General features: G+C 25.7%; 1 protein-coding gene across 2 annotated transcripts in view; it reads right to left on the reverse strand.

The window, feature by feature from the left end:
- LOC127280846 (ammonium transporter Rh type B-B) overlaps positions 1-16,514 on the reverse strand; it is a 43,567-nt gene extending 27,053 nt beyond the window's left edge. The window contains exon 1 of one of the 2 annotated variants that reach the window (XM_051304141.1): positions 16,364-16,514. Coding sequence is in view for 1 of the 2 variants with exons in the window: in XM_051304140.1 (XP_051160097.1) it covers positions 1,955-1,963 (9 nt within the window). In the remaining variant the exon portion in view is untranslated. Of the gene's footprint in view, positions 1-1,954; positions 2,221-16,363 lie in introns of those variants that run through there. The other variant, XM_051304140.1, reaches the window with a different exon arrangement.
- Between the last annotated feature and the right edge of the window lie 1,233 nt (positions 16,515-17,747).

Genomic DNA, 17,747 nt, shown 5'->3' on the forward strand with positions numbered 1-17,747 from the left:
TTCATGTATTTCTAATTTAAAAATATTTTAATATTTATTTAAATAAAGAATAGAATTAAAGAGTATAGGCAAAAAAAGAACAGAGAAATTTCAAAAAAATTGTTAACAAGAAAATTAAATAATAAAGAGAAAAAAAGAAATAAAAAAATTGAAAAAAAAATTTTATTTCCTTTGAAAAGAATATTTTTATATTATATGAAAAGAATAATATTACGAAAAAACTTTTTGTATCTACGCGCAAACAAAAATTTGCGATGATGAAAAACATAGGTATATATATATATATCCGAATCGTGAAATTTCCAAAAGATTAGAAAGGCAAAAAGTTTTGAAAGAATTCAGGAAGTGGAAAAAGTCCTAACAAAATATTTAGAACGATGGAAAAGTTGTGTGAAAATTCAGAAAGAACACGCATCAAGTTTTCAAAAAGTTTGAAGGATAAAAAAAATATAATTCAGAAAGAACAAGCAATTGAAAAAGTTTCACAAACATGAAAAGTTTTCGAAACATATAGAATATATATATTTATGTATATTTACGAGCATGAGATCAAATCAATTATATATACAGTTTTTTTTTTTTTTTTGAAGCAAGGGAAAATTTATAGCGAGAAAACTATATCAGATACTTGAGAGCAATGTAAGAATGATGCTTAAATGTCTGATGGAATTACATTAAAACTTTGGCCCAAGAGATTATAGTTTAATGAGTTTACAGTTTATGCACTATATTTTATGGTCTATAGAGTGAAATGACTTTGTCTGAGGTTTTCACGAAGAATAATTACCGAATCTTAGAAAACAGAAATTACACAATTAGTCATAATTAAACCAAATTGATAATTTACATGATATTTGAAAGCGCAACAAAAACGAAATGTGAAATTCAAGACGAAATTTTTTTTTTTTTTCTTATTTTAACAAAAAGGGAACGCATGAATATTCTCCTAATTAAATCTGTCGGAATTTTTGTGGTGTTGAATTCTTATTTATCAAAACTTTTATTAAATAAAATTTTTAATCGAATTAATAATTTTAAGTGATTCGAATTTTATACTGAATGTCTAATTCACCGAATCTTCATTTGTTCGAATTTTTATTTGCACGAATTATTATTTGATAGAATTTTTAAAACGTCGAATTTCCATTTGTCCGAAATTTGCAAATGGTCGACAAACAATGGACGGAGATATTTCGGCATCAATTTTAAAATTAACCAATCAAAAATTATTAAGAACATTAAATTTAAATTATCCATAAAATTGTGATTGGTTGATTTTAAAAATCGCGCCGAAATCTTTCTCGGTTGATTGTTTGTTTGGCTATTTGCAATTTCGGACAAATGAAAATTCTATCAATTAGAAATTCTGTTAAATGATTTTTCGGTTAAGTAAAAATTCTGTAGTATGAAAAATTGGTTATATGGAAATTATAACAAATAATAATTCGAACAAATGAAAATTCATCTGAAAGAATAAAATGAAAATTCTATGCAATGAAATTCTACCCAATAAAAATTCTTTAAAATGCCTATTATGTTAAATGAAAATTCGAGCAAATAAAAATTCTGACAAATAAAAAATTCGAGCAATCAAAAATTATGTAAAGTGAATTTTCGGTTATATAAAAATTCTGTAATATAGAAAATCGGTTTGATGAAAATTCTGCAAAATACTAATTCGAAGAAATAAAAATTCGGCTTAAAAATAATTATGACAAATGAAATTTTGAAAAATGAAAATTCTAACTAATGATTTTTAAAACATAATCATGCGTTCCAAAAAGCGTAAATGTCATTTTCGCATAATAATGATAGTGAAACCCTTACGATTTTCAGAATTGAGTTCTTTTAGAAATTCACGATTAAAAAATTTTGGAAGACTATTTTGATTCAAGATTTTTTTTTATATAAAATATTTTATTGTTATTAATGTATTTTTGAGATTTTATCATACCTCAGCCATAGTTTTGCAATGATTTATAACTGCACTCTATATATAAAAGTAGACTTTGACTAAAATGAATTTTCTTAGAAAATTGAGTTGAATGTTTGTATTCGCGACGGGTCCCTTTTCTCTGGGTGTGTGTTTTTCAATTTGTCTTAAAATCAGCAAAGAGTGATCATTCTTTTTCACTGGAAATTATCGATCAGTGCCATTGTATAGAGTGCTCAATTACAAGCCGACTGACCGATCCTTTCGGCACTCACTGACCTCGTACATCTAAATCACCCCAACGGATACACACCATCATTTGGTTGATGTCGATGCGTTTCATGCCGAATCACTATATATAAACTAACTTAATTCGAGCACGCTGAAGGTTAATATCAAATGCGTTTATACACATCACGCGGTGCGTCTATGGTATGTGTATATATATATATATATAGATTTTAAATTTACATATAATTCATTCCAAATTGCACGATAATTCACTTCATATGTATAGTGAGATTCCTCCCTTTTTGGATAATCGGAAAAACATTTTGCTTCAATTAAAAAGAAATTATGTTAACAGGTAATTTTTTTTTTTAATTACAAATGGCCAATTTTAATATTTTAACGGGACGTAAAATTATTGTATAAAAGTTGGGGCGCATGAATTTTCAATTAAAGAATTTTATTAAAAATAATTATTGTTTAGACGAATTTTCATTTTTTGAATTGAGCAATTCCATGGGATTTGATCACAAGAATTTTTGATGATTGGAGCAATTTTATTGAAACCTTGTGAATATGTTGTGAATGTAATTAAAAATTTATGTCATTTTTTTTAAAAAAACATGTAACTTTTTTTCTTGTTATCCAAATGAGATCAATTTTTTTTCAAATTTCTCACAAAAAAATGCTATTTTAAGAAAAAAATAGTTCATGAAAAAAAAATTTTTTTTGCCCGGAAAAAATGCAAAAAAAAAATTTTGAATTAATTTTTTGAAAAAACTACCTCTTCGATTTTAAACATTTTTTTTCTACTTATTGCCTATGATGTTAAGGCCAGGTTCTAAGTGAGGCAGCGCCATCTACATTGATACTAAAATTTGGAAAATTTTGAACAGCCTTTTCTTGAAAACAAGATGGTAAAATGCTTTTTCCTTTATGGATAATTGATTATTGGCAAGATATACACCAGCTAAAACTTTTTTTGAGTTAAAATAATAAAAAAAATTTCATGTCAATAAATTAAATATGAGCACTTTTTTCACAAAAACTGTAACAGTACTTTCTCAGAAATTACAATCAAAAATGCAATTTCCATTTGGAAAATTTAATAAACGCTAAAAAATACACGACCTAAAATTTACCAATCACGAAAATAACAAAAATAGTATATTATGTGGCAAGCACGTAAAGTAGTACTTTTTAGGTGAGGATGTAATTTTCAGTACGAGCTGTCGTTAGTGCGACGTAGGTGAGACGAAGGCGAGCTGTAGGTGAGATGAAGACGAGCCGAAGGCGAGTCGAGTCGAGCCGAAAGCGAGCCGAGTCGAACCGAAGTCGCACAGACAGCGAGTATTGAAATCATCCGAACCTAAAAATTACTACGTGCGAGCCACATACGCTATTTTTTTCGCCATTGTTATGAAAAAGTGAAACAATTTTAAAGAAAAAAAATAATAAAAATTGATAAATAAAATAAAAGCAAAAAAAAAAATTATGCAAAAATTAACAACTGCCTAAAAAAGACTTTATAGGGCAGTTTACTGCCTAAAAAAGACTTTATACGGCAGTTTGCTGCCTAAAAAAGTCTTTTTTAGGCAGTTGGCCCAAACTGCCTTAAAAAGTGCTACTTTATCTGCCCAAAACAGGCACAAAAAAGACACTTTTTCATGTCAATGGCGAAAAAAAATTTTTATTAAATATTAAATATATATAGATACTGCTTTACTGATTGTGACAGCCTTTGGTAGATTATGTATTTCAGGTGGTTAGCAACAGCGCCAATCTCCTCCTTTCGGCAAAACTGCGAAACTTCTGGTGACATATATAACCTGCCAAACGGCTGTCATAATGAGTAAAATATGTTATGTTAAAATACTTTTTTTTTGTTATCTTCGTGATTGGTAAATCTTAGGTCGTGTATTTTTTAGCGTTTATTAATTTTCCAAATGGAAATTGCATTTTTGATTGTAATTTCTGAGAAAGTACTGTTACAGTTTTTGTAAAAAAAGTGCACATATTTAATTTATTGACATGAAATTTTTTTTATTATTTTAACTCAAAAAAAGTTTTAGCTGGTGTATATCTTGCCAATAATCAATTATACATAAAGGAAGAAGCATTTTACCTTTTTGTTTTCAAGAAAAGGCTGTTGAAAATTTTCCAAAATTTTAGTTTCAATGTAGATGGCGCTGCCTCACTTGGACCTGGCCTTAAGAATAACTTCACTAATTTTCATAATGGGACAGCAAGAACTTTGCGAGAAAAAATTAAGTTTTCACGTCCATTATATAGTATATGGAAACTTGCAAACATCTCGAAAAGTACGAATTTTCGTAAAAAATGTTCAAGACAAAAGTTGTTCCAAACTAAAAGATCTACATCTTTGAAATCAAAAAATTGGGCCCGGGGCCCAATGTTGGGCCATACAATGAAAAAAGTGTTTTTCTTAAATGAGACCACTAATTTTCAGTATCAAATTCGTAATCCCTATGAAATTCTGCGTTCAGACATGTTGTATAAGTACCTAAAATATCAGTCCCAATGTCTGGGATTGGGCCCAAAATGTTTTGACAAACAAATAGATTTAAAAAAATCTCATCTTTGGGGGCCCAATGTGAGACCCACAGTAAAAAAATTAGTTTCCATCCATTTCGTAACCGTTATGAAATTCTGGGTTTAGACTTGTGGTACAAATTCCAAAAATATTGGGCCCAATCCCAGACATTTGGCCCAATATTTTTGGCATTTGTACTACAAGTCTTAATCCAGAATTTCATAACGATTACGAAATGGACACTGGAAATTAGTGGGTTTTATTTAAGAAAAATAATTTCATTACTGTGGGCCTCACATTGGGCCGTGGAATCTTACATTGGGCTCTGTGCCCAATTTGAAAATTGGATTCAAATTTCTAATCTTGTGACCCCAAAAAACAAAATTTGATACTGAAAATTAGTGGTCTCATTTAAGAAAACCACTTTTTTCATTGTATGGCCCAACATTGGGCCCCGGGACCAATTTTTTGATTTCAAAGATGTAGATCTTTTTGTTTGGAACAACTTTCGTCTTGAACATTTTTTACGAAAATTCGTACTTTTCGAGATATTTGCAAGTTTCTGTTACGTCTCAAATAGAGAAATAACAAACGAAATAATACTTTATTTTATTTATGGCCGCTCGGTGATTCAGTGAATTCCTGTTTCATTTACAGAGCAGAAGGCTCTGAGCTAAGGGTACAGGAAAGAAAGAGAATAGTGATTTTTAATGACAAGGTTACAAAATTTATTTAGACAAACATTTAGATTTATAAAATTGATCTTTGAGAGAGAGTATCCTGAAGCAACCATTCTTGAAATAAGGGGAAGTCAGCATTCCACTGGAACAAGGAATGTAAAGGTTACTACAAATTTTTATAAGGAGTTAGAAAGGATTTAGATAAAAAGTAGAACAACTTACCTTGAAAATTTAGATGTAAGATGTCTGAAAAAGGACCACTGCTGTGTCCTAATTATGATAGGAACTTCTGGTACCAGATATAGTTTAAGAGCTTACAGGAAGGTTGACGGGCCATGGTGATGACCACAGGTCCGGAGTTCAGTTGACCGTAATGAAACACAAACAGTTAAATTCTTCCAGAAGAAAAAATGATTTCCAAACATTATGGGAAATCAAATCCTCGAATACTTGAATCAGCTCTTCTTGACGTAGAAATTTTTAACACTTGACACAGAGATTCTTCTAAGTCGAACTTGAGTATAAAATCAAGCAGAGTAACAATGCTTGTACTAGATTTCGTATGTGAACTGATACCAAATATGAAGTAGAAGTAACGTGTATGATGAAAAGTTCCGAACTAGCAATATCAATGGTAATTTCTGAACTGGAGGTATCGGTAGCAATTTCTGAACTGGAGGTATCGGTGACAATTTCTGAACTAAACTCTCCGTAAAAATGTAGTCCTTTTATATCAAATTTTCATAAGGGAAACTATATAATTCCATTGTTTTGTGACACTAGTTCTATCTCTTTCTTTTTTATTACCCACAAAGAGGGTTTGTCTGATTAAAATACATAATTTAGAAAGAGCACACCTCTGTGATGAAATCGCAGGTGTAAGCGAGAAACACTACAGGGGTAGTATATGAGTATATTAGAAAGATAGCGCCTTCGTGTCAAATCGCAGCTGTAGGAAAGGGACATTCGTTTATGCCCTTTTAAGGAAATACTAAGTTTCTCGCTTCCAATTATATATTTTTAGAAATACAATATATGAACGTAAAAGGATACAAAACGCATAAAAGAAAATATGTTTAGCCACGCGATAAAGGGGCTAGAGTTTTACATTTAACCCTTTCAGTCACAGTGGTCAATATATTAACCACCTTTTGGTAAGGCTGAAAAAAATTTAAAAATCCATCATATTTGCTTGACAATCACTAACTAGGGGTTTTAAGGGTCGCAAATTACGAATATAATATCAGAATTGAAAAATTTTGAAAATTGAAAATGGTGGATCTAATATGGCGCATGAAAAAATTAAAAATTAATCGGACTCGCTAAAAAATTATTTCCTGGGAGTTTTTGAGCTCGTTGATTACGAATATTTACAAAATCGATGTTATATTTTCAAAATTTTTGCAAAATTTACGAATTTTGCGAAATTTAAAATAGCGGATCCAATATGGCGGACGACTTTTTAAAAAATCCATCTAATCAGCATGAAACTTGTTACTTGGGGGTTTTCGGGGTCGCTGATTACGAATCTGAAGTCGGTTTTTAAAAATTCAAAATGGCGGATCTAATATGGCGGACGACGAAATTAAAAATTCATCCAATTGGCATGAAACTTGTTACTCGGGGGTTTTCGGGGTCGCTGATTACAAATCTAAAGTCAGTTTTTAAAAATTCAAAATGGCGGATCCAATATGGCGAGTAACAAGTTTCATGCCGATTGGATGAATTTTTAATTTCGTCGTCCGCCATATTCGATCCGCCATTTTGAATTTTCAAAAACTGACATCAGATTCGTAATCAGCGACCCCGAAAACCCCCGAGTAACAAATTTCATGCCGATGGGATGAATTTTTTATTTCGTCGTCCGCCATATTTGATCCGCCATTTTGAATTTTTAAAAACTGACTTTAGATTCGTAATCAGCGACCCCGAAAACCACCGAGTAACAAGTTTCATGCCGATGGGATGAATTTTTAATTTTGTCGTCCGCCATATTGGATCCGCCATTTTGAATTTTTTAAAACTGACTTTAGATTCGTAATCAGCGACCCCGAAAACCCCCGAGTAACAAATTTCAGGAAAATTAGAATGATTTTAAAAAAATTATCCGCCATGTTGGATCCGCCATTTTGAATTTTTAATATTTTGCAAATCTGACTTCATATTCGTAATCAGCGACCCCAAAAACCATAAATACAATAGCATTTTGAATGTTTTAGTTATTATCTGAATTGCGTGACTGAAAGGGTTAAGTGGAAGGTATTTTAGATGCGTAACAAAAACACGGGTGTTTGTCGCAGAGACATACAACTCAGTATGGATTAAAAAAAAAGAATTCTTATAATTATGAATGTAAAAGTTACGGTGACGTGACATTTCCATACTATATAATGGACGTGAAAACTAAGATGCGCGCGTCCCGCCGAGCCGCACGGGACGTTTTAATTTTTTTTCTCGCAAAGTTCTTGCTGTCCCATTATGAAAATTAGAGAAGTTATTCTTAACATCATAGGCAATAAGTAGAAAAAAAATTTTTGAAATCGAAGAGGTAGTTTTTTCAAAAAATTAATTCAAAATTTTTTTTTGCATTTTTTCCGGGCAAAAAAATTTTTTTTTTCATGAACTATTTTTTTCTTAAAATAGCATTTTTTTGTGAGAAATTTGAAAAAAAATTGATCTCATTTGGATAACAAGAAAAAAAGTTTTTTTTTTTTTTTTTTTAAATGACATAAATTTTTAGAGATATCTCAAAAAATTTTGAAAAATTGTTTGTGGGCTTTCATTCTGTACAAATAAAGGAACATATTCACAAGGTTTCAATAAAATTGCTCCAATCATCAAAAATTCTTGTGATCAAATCCCATGGAATTGTTCAATTAGCATTTGACAGAATTTCTTTTTTATACCCAATTTTTACATAACAAAATTTTTAACTATACAATTTTTGTTTGGCAGATTTTTTATTCTACATACCATTTGTAATTTCGGATAAATGAAAATTCGGCGTCTTAAAAAATCTATCAATTAAAAAATTCGGACAAATTGGAAATTTGATAAATTGAAATTTCTGTGAATTTAAAAATTCAAATCACATAAAATTTGATTGAATGAGAATTCTATTAAATTAAAATTCTACGCTAAACTAAAATTCGGTATCTAAAAAAATCTCCTATAATTATTTTTTATAAATATTTTGATTTTTTGAATTGGCATTAGCATTTTTATTTTATAAAATACCATTAATAAAATTTTAAGTGATTTCATCTTTAAATGATAGAATTTCCAATTCAACTAATTTTCATTTATCTGAATTTATAATATTTGTACGAATTGTTATTTATTTTACAGCATACATACGGATTATTAGATAGAATTCTTAAAACGTAGAATTTTCATTTTTTCGAAATTGTTTATGATTATATTGTTAAATATAAACATCTGTAACTGTCAAAGACCTCAAAATATTTATTATCAAAATTTAAAAAAATGCAGTTAAAAAAAAATTGAATAAATGATTATCAGAATTTTATATTATTCAAATTTAGAGAGTAACAAAAATTTGATGACTGGGAAACATTTTCGATGTTTTTCTCTTTTATTTTGAATGAAAATCAATTGTCTCATGTTCTATATATATGTTACGGGCAATGTGCGGGAGGCGGGCAATGTCCGAGAATGCCCGGGCATTGTCGACAATGCCCAAAATCAGTGGGCATTGTCGACATTGCCCTGTTTTTTTCGGTCAATGTCGAAAATTATTTATAAAATTCTGTTTTCTGGGCAATGTCGACAATGCCCAGTCCATTTTGGGCAATGTTGAAATGCATAAAATTTTTTAATAAAAAATAATTTGTAATATAAGTAAATATTTCATCACTTGTTAAAACTGAATAATTGAATAATATAATCAATTTAACGCTGTTTACTAAATTTATTTTTATTTGTGCAGTCAATTCAATGGATTTATTTGCAATCATTTTGTGTGCCCCAAAAGGAGGACTTTTCGTCATTTTACGATATCAAACATAAGTATAGACTTCATTGTGATACTCGGCTGTAATTCTTAATTTTTAATATTTAATGTACTAAAATAATGTTTTATAATTGTAAAAAAAAAAGTTTTAATAAATTTTGTACTTAATTATCAATTAATTTTATTATTTCTACAAAAATATTAATTAAGGTGAGAAAAATTTATTTGATCAACGCTTTGTTAGTACAACAAATTATTTTGCTGTCAAAAAAACGGACAGACAATTGTGCTTACATGTCTTGTGAGGAATATGAAAGTTACATTAAAAAAGTGGACCAATTAAAGTTATGCGAAAAAAAGGATTCGAGGAGTTACAGATTTTTAAAAAAATACGACACAATTTCCGTGAACGGAAACAAGAAATTAATTAGACCTATTAACAGTGACAGTGAAAATAAATATTTCGGGCATTATTTTCTAATAACATGTTACTTATTTATAATAAACAACATTGCCCAAAAATTAGTGGGCAATGTCGAAAATGCCCGGGCATTGTCAACAATGACCGGGCATTGTTAACCTTTTGTAAACGTTTTTAAAAATAAGTGGGCAATGTCGACAATGCCCACTGATTTTGGGCATTGTCGACAATGCCCGGGCATTCTCGGACATTGCCCGCCTCCCGCACATTGCCCGTAACATATATATATATATGTATGTATATATATATATATATATATATATATATATATAAAATTTAATACTTACTTAATTTTTAAAAATCATTTCTTTTGCCTATACAAATTAAAATTTTCATATTCATATGGAAAACAAAGTTTTCATTAATCAACATAATAAGAATAATCATATAATTCGTATAATAAAAAATTATTAAATTAAATTAATTTATTAAACAAATAAATAACGAACTCAACCCCCCTTACCCCCCTTATAAATAAGGATTTATTTTAATTCTATTGATATAATTCTTACAAATTTTCAAAAAAAGTTCCATTTTTCTTACATTTTCTTACATTTCCTACATTTTCAAATTTTTCAATTTACTACATTTTATATTAATTATATTTTATTATATTTTATATTTCCTACATTTTATATTAATTATATTTTATTATATTTTACATTTCCTACATTTTCAAATTTTTCAATTTACTACATTTTATATTAATTATATTTTATATTTCCTACATTTTCCTACTCTTTTATTGAACCCTTTTTAAATTTAATATTTTATTATTTAACTTATCTTTCTACTAACATAAATTTTATTCCTTCTTATATTAAAAATTTATTAATTTATGAAATCTAAATTTAATACTTACTTAATTTTTAAAAATCTTTTCTTTTGCCTATACAAATTAAAATTTTCATATTCATATGGAAAACAAAGTTTTCATTAATCAACATAATAAGAATAATCATATAATTCGTATAATAAAAAATTATAAAATTAAATTAATTTATTAAACAAATAAATAAAGAACTCAACCCCCCTTACCCCTTATATATATTTATTTGTATTTAATTATGACAGATCAATGAAATAGCAAAGAAGTTGCATATCGATTATATAGTTTATGTCAATTCACTAGATTGTAGATCACAAAAATGAAGAGACGACACGCTATATTTTTTTTCAACCGGAACCAAACATTTGCATTACTTATTAGAAGCTACAATTTGTTTCAAATGCTCTTGAAAATTTTCTGATATACTATAAGAGAGGCCATTAAGTCGGAAATAGAAACTTTAAGAGAGGACACTTCAATTTGCATAAATTGTGATTCAAAACATTTTAATTATCATTAAATTTGTTAAAGGACATTTTTACAAGTAAAATTATTTATGTATATTCGCACATTAATTTTTTTTTCTATTTTTAAAATTTTATTTATTCACTCCTTAGTTCTGTATTTTGTATTTTTTATTATTTACCTATATATTTTATGTATTTCTATTTTTTTTTGCTTTACACTTTTTTTTATACTTTTATTTATTCATTTCTTTTTTTTTTACTTTATGTTTTTGTTTATATTTTTAATTATTTATTTATATTTTTTTCACTTTTAAATAGAATGTTATAATTTTAATATTAATTTACATAACAATTTAAAAAAAAAATACAATGTGATGAGTGTATAAATAAAATTTAATAAAGTTATAAAAATTTTAATAACATTTATATATATTTTATATATAAAAATTTTAAAAAAATTTAATATTTTACCTACGAGCTTTTGTTAAAAGTAAACAGAAATAAAAATAATGATTTACTTATTGACAATGTTTTTTACATCAGAGAAAATGATAGAAATAAAAAATCAACAATTTTCTGAAGCGGAAATAATTTTTTTTTTTTATCTACTTGATCTAATAATCTTTAGGTCAATTTCCAAATAATTATACGCGCACATCAAATTTTTTTTTATCATGAAAAATAAAGTTTTCATTTCCAGAGATGATTTTTAAATCATAAATATTTTTTTTTTTTTTTAAATAAAAAAATGATTTTAATATATGCAAAATAAGAAAAAATTTTATATACATATGAAAGAAAGAAAACAGTATTTTTTTATTATTATTAATAATAAAGAGAAATAATCTTTTGTTAAATATAAGTTTATTTTTTTAAAATTGAAATAAATTTTATTTATATACGTTAAAATAAAGAGGAAATAATAATCATTTTTATATAGAAGATATAAAGAAGCATTATAAATATATTATAACTGAAATTACTTGCCATTTTTTTGTGTGTTTTTTTTTTTGCAAAATTGTGAATCCCTTGTTTGAAAAAATAAAATTTATAAAATTGTCTTATAAAGTACATTCATCGACATGAATAAACGCGAACGATTAAGCTCTTTTGTAGTTTGTCATTTTAATTTATATGAATGTAAAGCAACATTGAATTAGCGACAATTATTCATCTACATTATTTGTCTCTCTTTGTTTCTTTTAGAAATAGATTTAACATTTGAATTTTGTACATAAAATTCATAATAAAAAAAAGAATTTAATATTTCTTAAATTACATTTATTTTAATAGTACATAAATGAGGCAATTTTAAGCAGTAATTTATTTATATTTTTATTCAAATGAATGTATACTTTTTTTATTCTTATTTCCGTTATTTAATTTAAGTAATGTCCACTTCATTTATTTATTTATTTAAAATTATTATTATTATTATTATTATTATTATTATTATTATTATTAATAAAAGAATTTAAAAAGCCATATAATTGATTCGGCCCAACCAAATTTTGGTTGCTCTGACTAAACATTTTTTTCAGTGTCTCCTATTGTTATTTTTATTATTATTATTATTATTATTATTATTATTATTATTATTATTATTATTATTGTTAATATTATTATAGTATTACGGCTTAAACAGAATTTTTTCAAAATTATTTTCCGGATCCCCTAAAAATTTTTAAAATTAATTTTCTTTTCTGAACATAAAAAATTAATAATTGTAACAAAATTAGGAGGAACAGAATGGTCGCCCTTTAGAAAAATAACATATTTATTCTTACATTTTTAATAATCGTACTTTTAATAAAGAAGTGTAATATATATTTTTCATATATGATAATGAGTAATAAATTTTTAAAAAATTGGAAAAGTGTAAAGTTTTGAAACTAGCATGATGTATGGGTTTTAATATCTAAATAAATAATATATATATATATATATATGTGTGTGTGTGTGTGTATTATAAACTTCAAACTTCCAAATGATGAAGTTTCTTCTCTATTATTATAAAATGAATGGCACTCAGTGCAAGCACATTACGAATTCCTTTAAAATTGCATAGAATCTATGCAAATTTTCTGTTGATATTATTCATAACCGCGAGTTTTATAAAAACAATGAGTTGTCTTGAAAAGACGTCTTTTAATTTGATTATAATATGAAATTAATAAGTGAAATCCATTAAATTCACTATGGTGTCACATTTTTCGGATATATATGTATCTATTGTATATAAAATTATACTTTTTACTGTCACAAATTACAATATATATGGGCGATTCAACGTGAAATTTATACTTATGACATTTCAAATTCGGATAAATATATTCTTTGTTCGTTCTTTGTAGCAAAAAGTGGTATAGGTACGTGCTTTTTAAAATTTTTTTATAAGTGCCCAAATTTTTAAGTTAGGAATTTTTAAAAATCTGGATTTTTTTTTTTTTTTTTTTAAAGTAAACCTAATTTCAATGACATCTAACTTTAAAAGTATTGAATTTATACATATCCAGAAAAAAGAATTGGTTTCTTTAAAATTTAAATCAAAGAAATCTTTTCTCTGGGTGTAGAAATTTTTGCCACAAAAAACAAAGTTTCAGTTTTTCATCGACTTTCGAAATATGTTAACGAAATTTTTTTTTTATATATATAAAAAATAACGATTTTTTATAAACAAATTAATTTTTTTTTAACTTCGGGCTCAATTTTTTTTACTTTTTTCTTATTTTTATATACCTGGTAATATTTAAGAATATTTTGCAAAAAGTTTTAGAGTGGTCCTGATCAACCTTAAATTGTTTAAATAATTTGTTTAAAAAAATTTTTTTCGTTTTTTTTTTTATTTTTTAAAATAAAATGTATTTTAGTTTGCTTTTCTATGATCATCAGGCCAATTCTAAAACTTTTTATAAAATATTTCTAGTATTTCCAGATATGTAAAAAAGTAAATAAAAACCGGGCTCAAAATTAAAAAAAAAATTAATTTGTTTATAAAAAACGTTATTTTTATATAAAAATTCAGAATTTTTTTTTATTAACATGTAAAAATGTTGCGTTTAATTACAGTTTAACTAATATCTATTTATTTATATATACATAAACCGGTCTCAACTTAAGATAAAAAGTAATTTCATACAATAAGTTCTTAAATAGAAAAAACTTTTTAATTTAAGATTACATATATGAGGCATTTCATATGAGAATACGGGGTCATGTCTCAGATTTTTCTCAAAATTCGGTAAATTGTAGTGATAGTGGTGCTAAATAAGTGTACAAATTTTGAATTTGAAATTTTTAATATTTTTCGAAATATTTACAATAACAAATTTGAGGAATATTTTTTTGCTTTACCTTATAACTTTTTTCCTATTAAAAATAGAGAAAAATGTTGTAAATGTTTTTTACGCGGAAGATCTTAAACTTTTAGAAAAAAATTATTTTTTTAAAAAAATATTAATTTTGAAACAATTTGTTTAAAAAATGAAATTTGTTTATAACTTTTAAACATGTTCTTCCTCATTTAGAAGCGCGAAAAAAATCATGAATATTGTTTAAGTCATAATAAATCGATGGTTAAATTTTTCAGATGGCATTATTTTTTGTTTTCGAAATATTAATTAATTAACTAACAAAAGTTAATAAAAAATGAAATATTTTACGAACAAATAAAATTAGAGTAATTTGAAAAACACCATTAGAATACTTATTAAAATACGCATCCAACGAGCCCTATATGAACTATTTCTAATAAACGGGTGTTAAATTAATAATAATTAATAAAATTTATTTAAATAATTAATAACATTTGAAGAAATGAAGATAAATCATCAATTTTTTTTTTTATTTGGAAGACCATCTAATTCGGTGTCAAAAAAAGAACATTAAGTATTACCAAGAATCAAAAATTAATTATAAAATGTTATTTAGAAAAAGTCTGAAAAATACCATGCCGAGTAGGTAGGCAGCCCCCTCCAACTTGTGTCGTAGGGTGCTGAAACCTCAATTTTCAATAATCATCTGTTAATAATTTAGATTTGTTAAAAATGTTATTTACACTGGTTTTATTTAACACAGAATTAGTTGATCATTCAAACAAAAAAAGAATTGACGGTTTATCTTCATTTCCTTAAATGTTATTAATTATTTAAATAATTTTTATTATTAATTATTAATTTAACATCCGTTTATCCAAAATAGTTCATATAGGGCTCGTTGGATGCGTATTTTGATAAGCATTCTAATGGTGTTTTTAAAATTACTCTAATTTTATTTGTTCGTAAAATATTTCATTTTTTATTAACTTTTGTTAGTTAATTAATTAATATCTCGAAAACAAAAAATAATGCCATCTCAAAAATTTAACCATCGATTTATTATGACTTAAACAATATTCATGATTTTTTTCACGCTTCTAAATGGGGGAGAACATGTTTAAAAGTTATAAACAATTTTTATTTTTTAAACAAATTGTTTAAAAATTAATATTTTTTTAAAAAAATAATTTTTTTCTAAAAGTTTAAGATCTTTTGCGTAAAAAATATTTTTAACATTTTTCTCTATTTTTAGTAGGGAAAAAGTTATAAGTAATGCAAAAAAATATTGCTCAAATTTGTTATTGTAAATATCTCGAAAAATATTAAAAATTTCAAATTCAAAATTTGTACACTTATTTAACCCCGGAATCATAAATTAGTTTACAATAAATACAATGTTACAATAAAATTTAAATAAATATATAATTTAAAAAAAATTTCTAAATGAAAAAGTTTCTAAATAGAATGTGAATTAATTTTGGGCAGAAATAAATAATAAAAAAAATTATTAAAAATGTTTATTAACTGTATTTTAATATTGTGATAAAAAATTTTATTTTTGTATTAAAATTTCTGGAGTTAATATTTATAATTATAACAATAATAATAATTATAAATTATATAATATAATATATTTAAAATTAATATAATATAATAATATAATTTATAATTATAATAATTTTTATAATATATTATAATATAAAATAATATAATTTTTTTTTTAAAATTTTGATTGAATATATGAATAAAACTTGTTTGAAAATTGAATCTAACAATGAAATATTGATTGAAAAATGATCGATTCATCTGATGTTATGTTTACAAAATTATTTTTCAATATTATTAAATTATAAAAAAGTGGTATTTCATGAAATTTTTATTTTCAAAAACTCAGTACTCACTGTGCTATCTTGTTTCTTCTTTTTTTTTGGGGGAAAAAAAAAGTGTGTTCAGGTTGCAAGTCTCTTTAGTTATGTCCTCGTTTGAAGGCTGTTACTGAATGTCTAGCTTTGAAAAATAAACAAGTCAGTTTGCTCAAACGACGTAAGTTTGAAATCGATAGTTATCCAACGGATACAATCTGATTTAATGTTAAAAATTGTCTTAATGCGAAAAAAAAGAACGTTAAGATAAATGAAAAAAAAGATAACCGCTCACGTATTGACAAACAGAATTCAAAATGTATCTTTTCAAAAGAAAGAACACATTTTTAATGAAAATATGAAAAAAAATTTTCTTTATAATCATTTGTATATATGTATATATAGATGTGGATATATTATGAAATTTCAGAGATGTTAATTTAACATTTGAAATGAGATCCCTAATTTATCAATAAGGTTAAACAAATAGTGTAATTAAACTCATTTCTATTTTTTTTTACAGATAAGATTGTAAAAAGGTGGAAAACAATTTTCTTAGGGAAATTAATATTCAATTTTAATTTATTAAATCCATTGTGTTACTGTTAAAAATAAAATGATTGTGATTTTCATTGGCTATGTGATATAAATGCAAATTTGGGTTGCATAAATATATTCCTCTCATTTAATCTGTCGGAATTTTTGTGATGTCGAATTAATAATTATGGAATTTTTATTTAGTAGAATTTTATAAAGTGAATTTTATAATAACCGAATTTTCATATAACGAAGAATTTCTATTTAACTCTTAATTGTGACCTTAATTGTAACTTAAAAATGTAAAGTTATGATGTATTATTCTTTAAAGAAAAAATTACCATAACAGGAGGACTTGCAAAAAAAGGTATTATTTTGAAGATATGAAAATTACTGACATAGAAATCTACCTTACCGACTGATGTAAACAGTTTTGAAAAACTTGGTAAAATTTCAAAAAAAAAATTCTTTACCATCAGTCGGAAAGGTAGATTTCTGTCGGTAATTTTATATATTTTCATTTTCAAAAAACTGCTTTGCCATCAGTCGGTAAGGTAGATTTCTGTGTCGGTATCTTTTTTATTTTCAGTTTTCAAAATATTTTACCCTAATGTAAAATAACCCTAATGATCACGTAGCGCTCGCAAATGAAATTCGATTTTGCAAACGCGCATTACAAAGAAAAATATTTATTTATTATAATATTGATAAAAAATATTTAAAAACTACACATTCAATTAATTTGAGTTCGAAAAAAATGCTTGGGTCTATTGGACCCATGGTGCCAGTTAATGGTTAATTTATTTCTGCTTTAATATAGAAGATATATATTAGAACTTTTATAAAGCAGATTTTCTAATATAGAATTTTCAAATAATAAAATTTT

The sequence above is a fragment of the Leptopilina boulardi genome, unplaced genomic scaffold (genome assembly GCF_019393585.1).
Source record: "Leptopilina boulardi isolate dan_hultmark-lab unplaced genomic scaffold, ZJU_Lbou_2.1 LbouV2_255, whole genome shotgun sequence".
NCBI lineage: Eukaryota > Metazoa > Arthropoda > Insecta > Hymenoptera > Figitidae > Leptopilina > Leptopilina boulardi.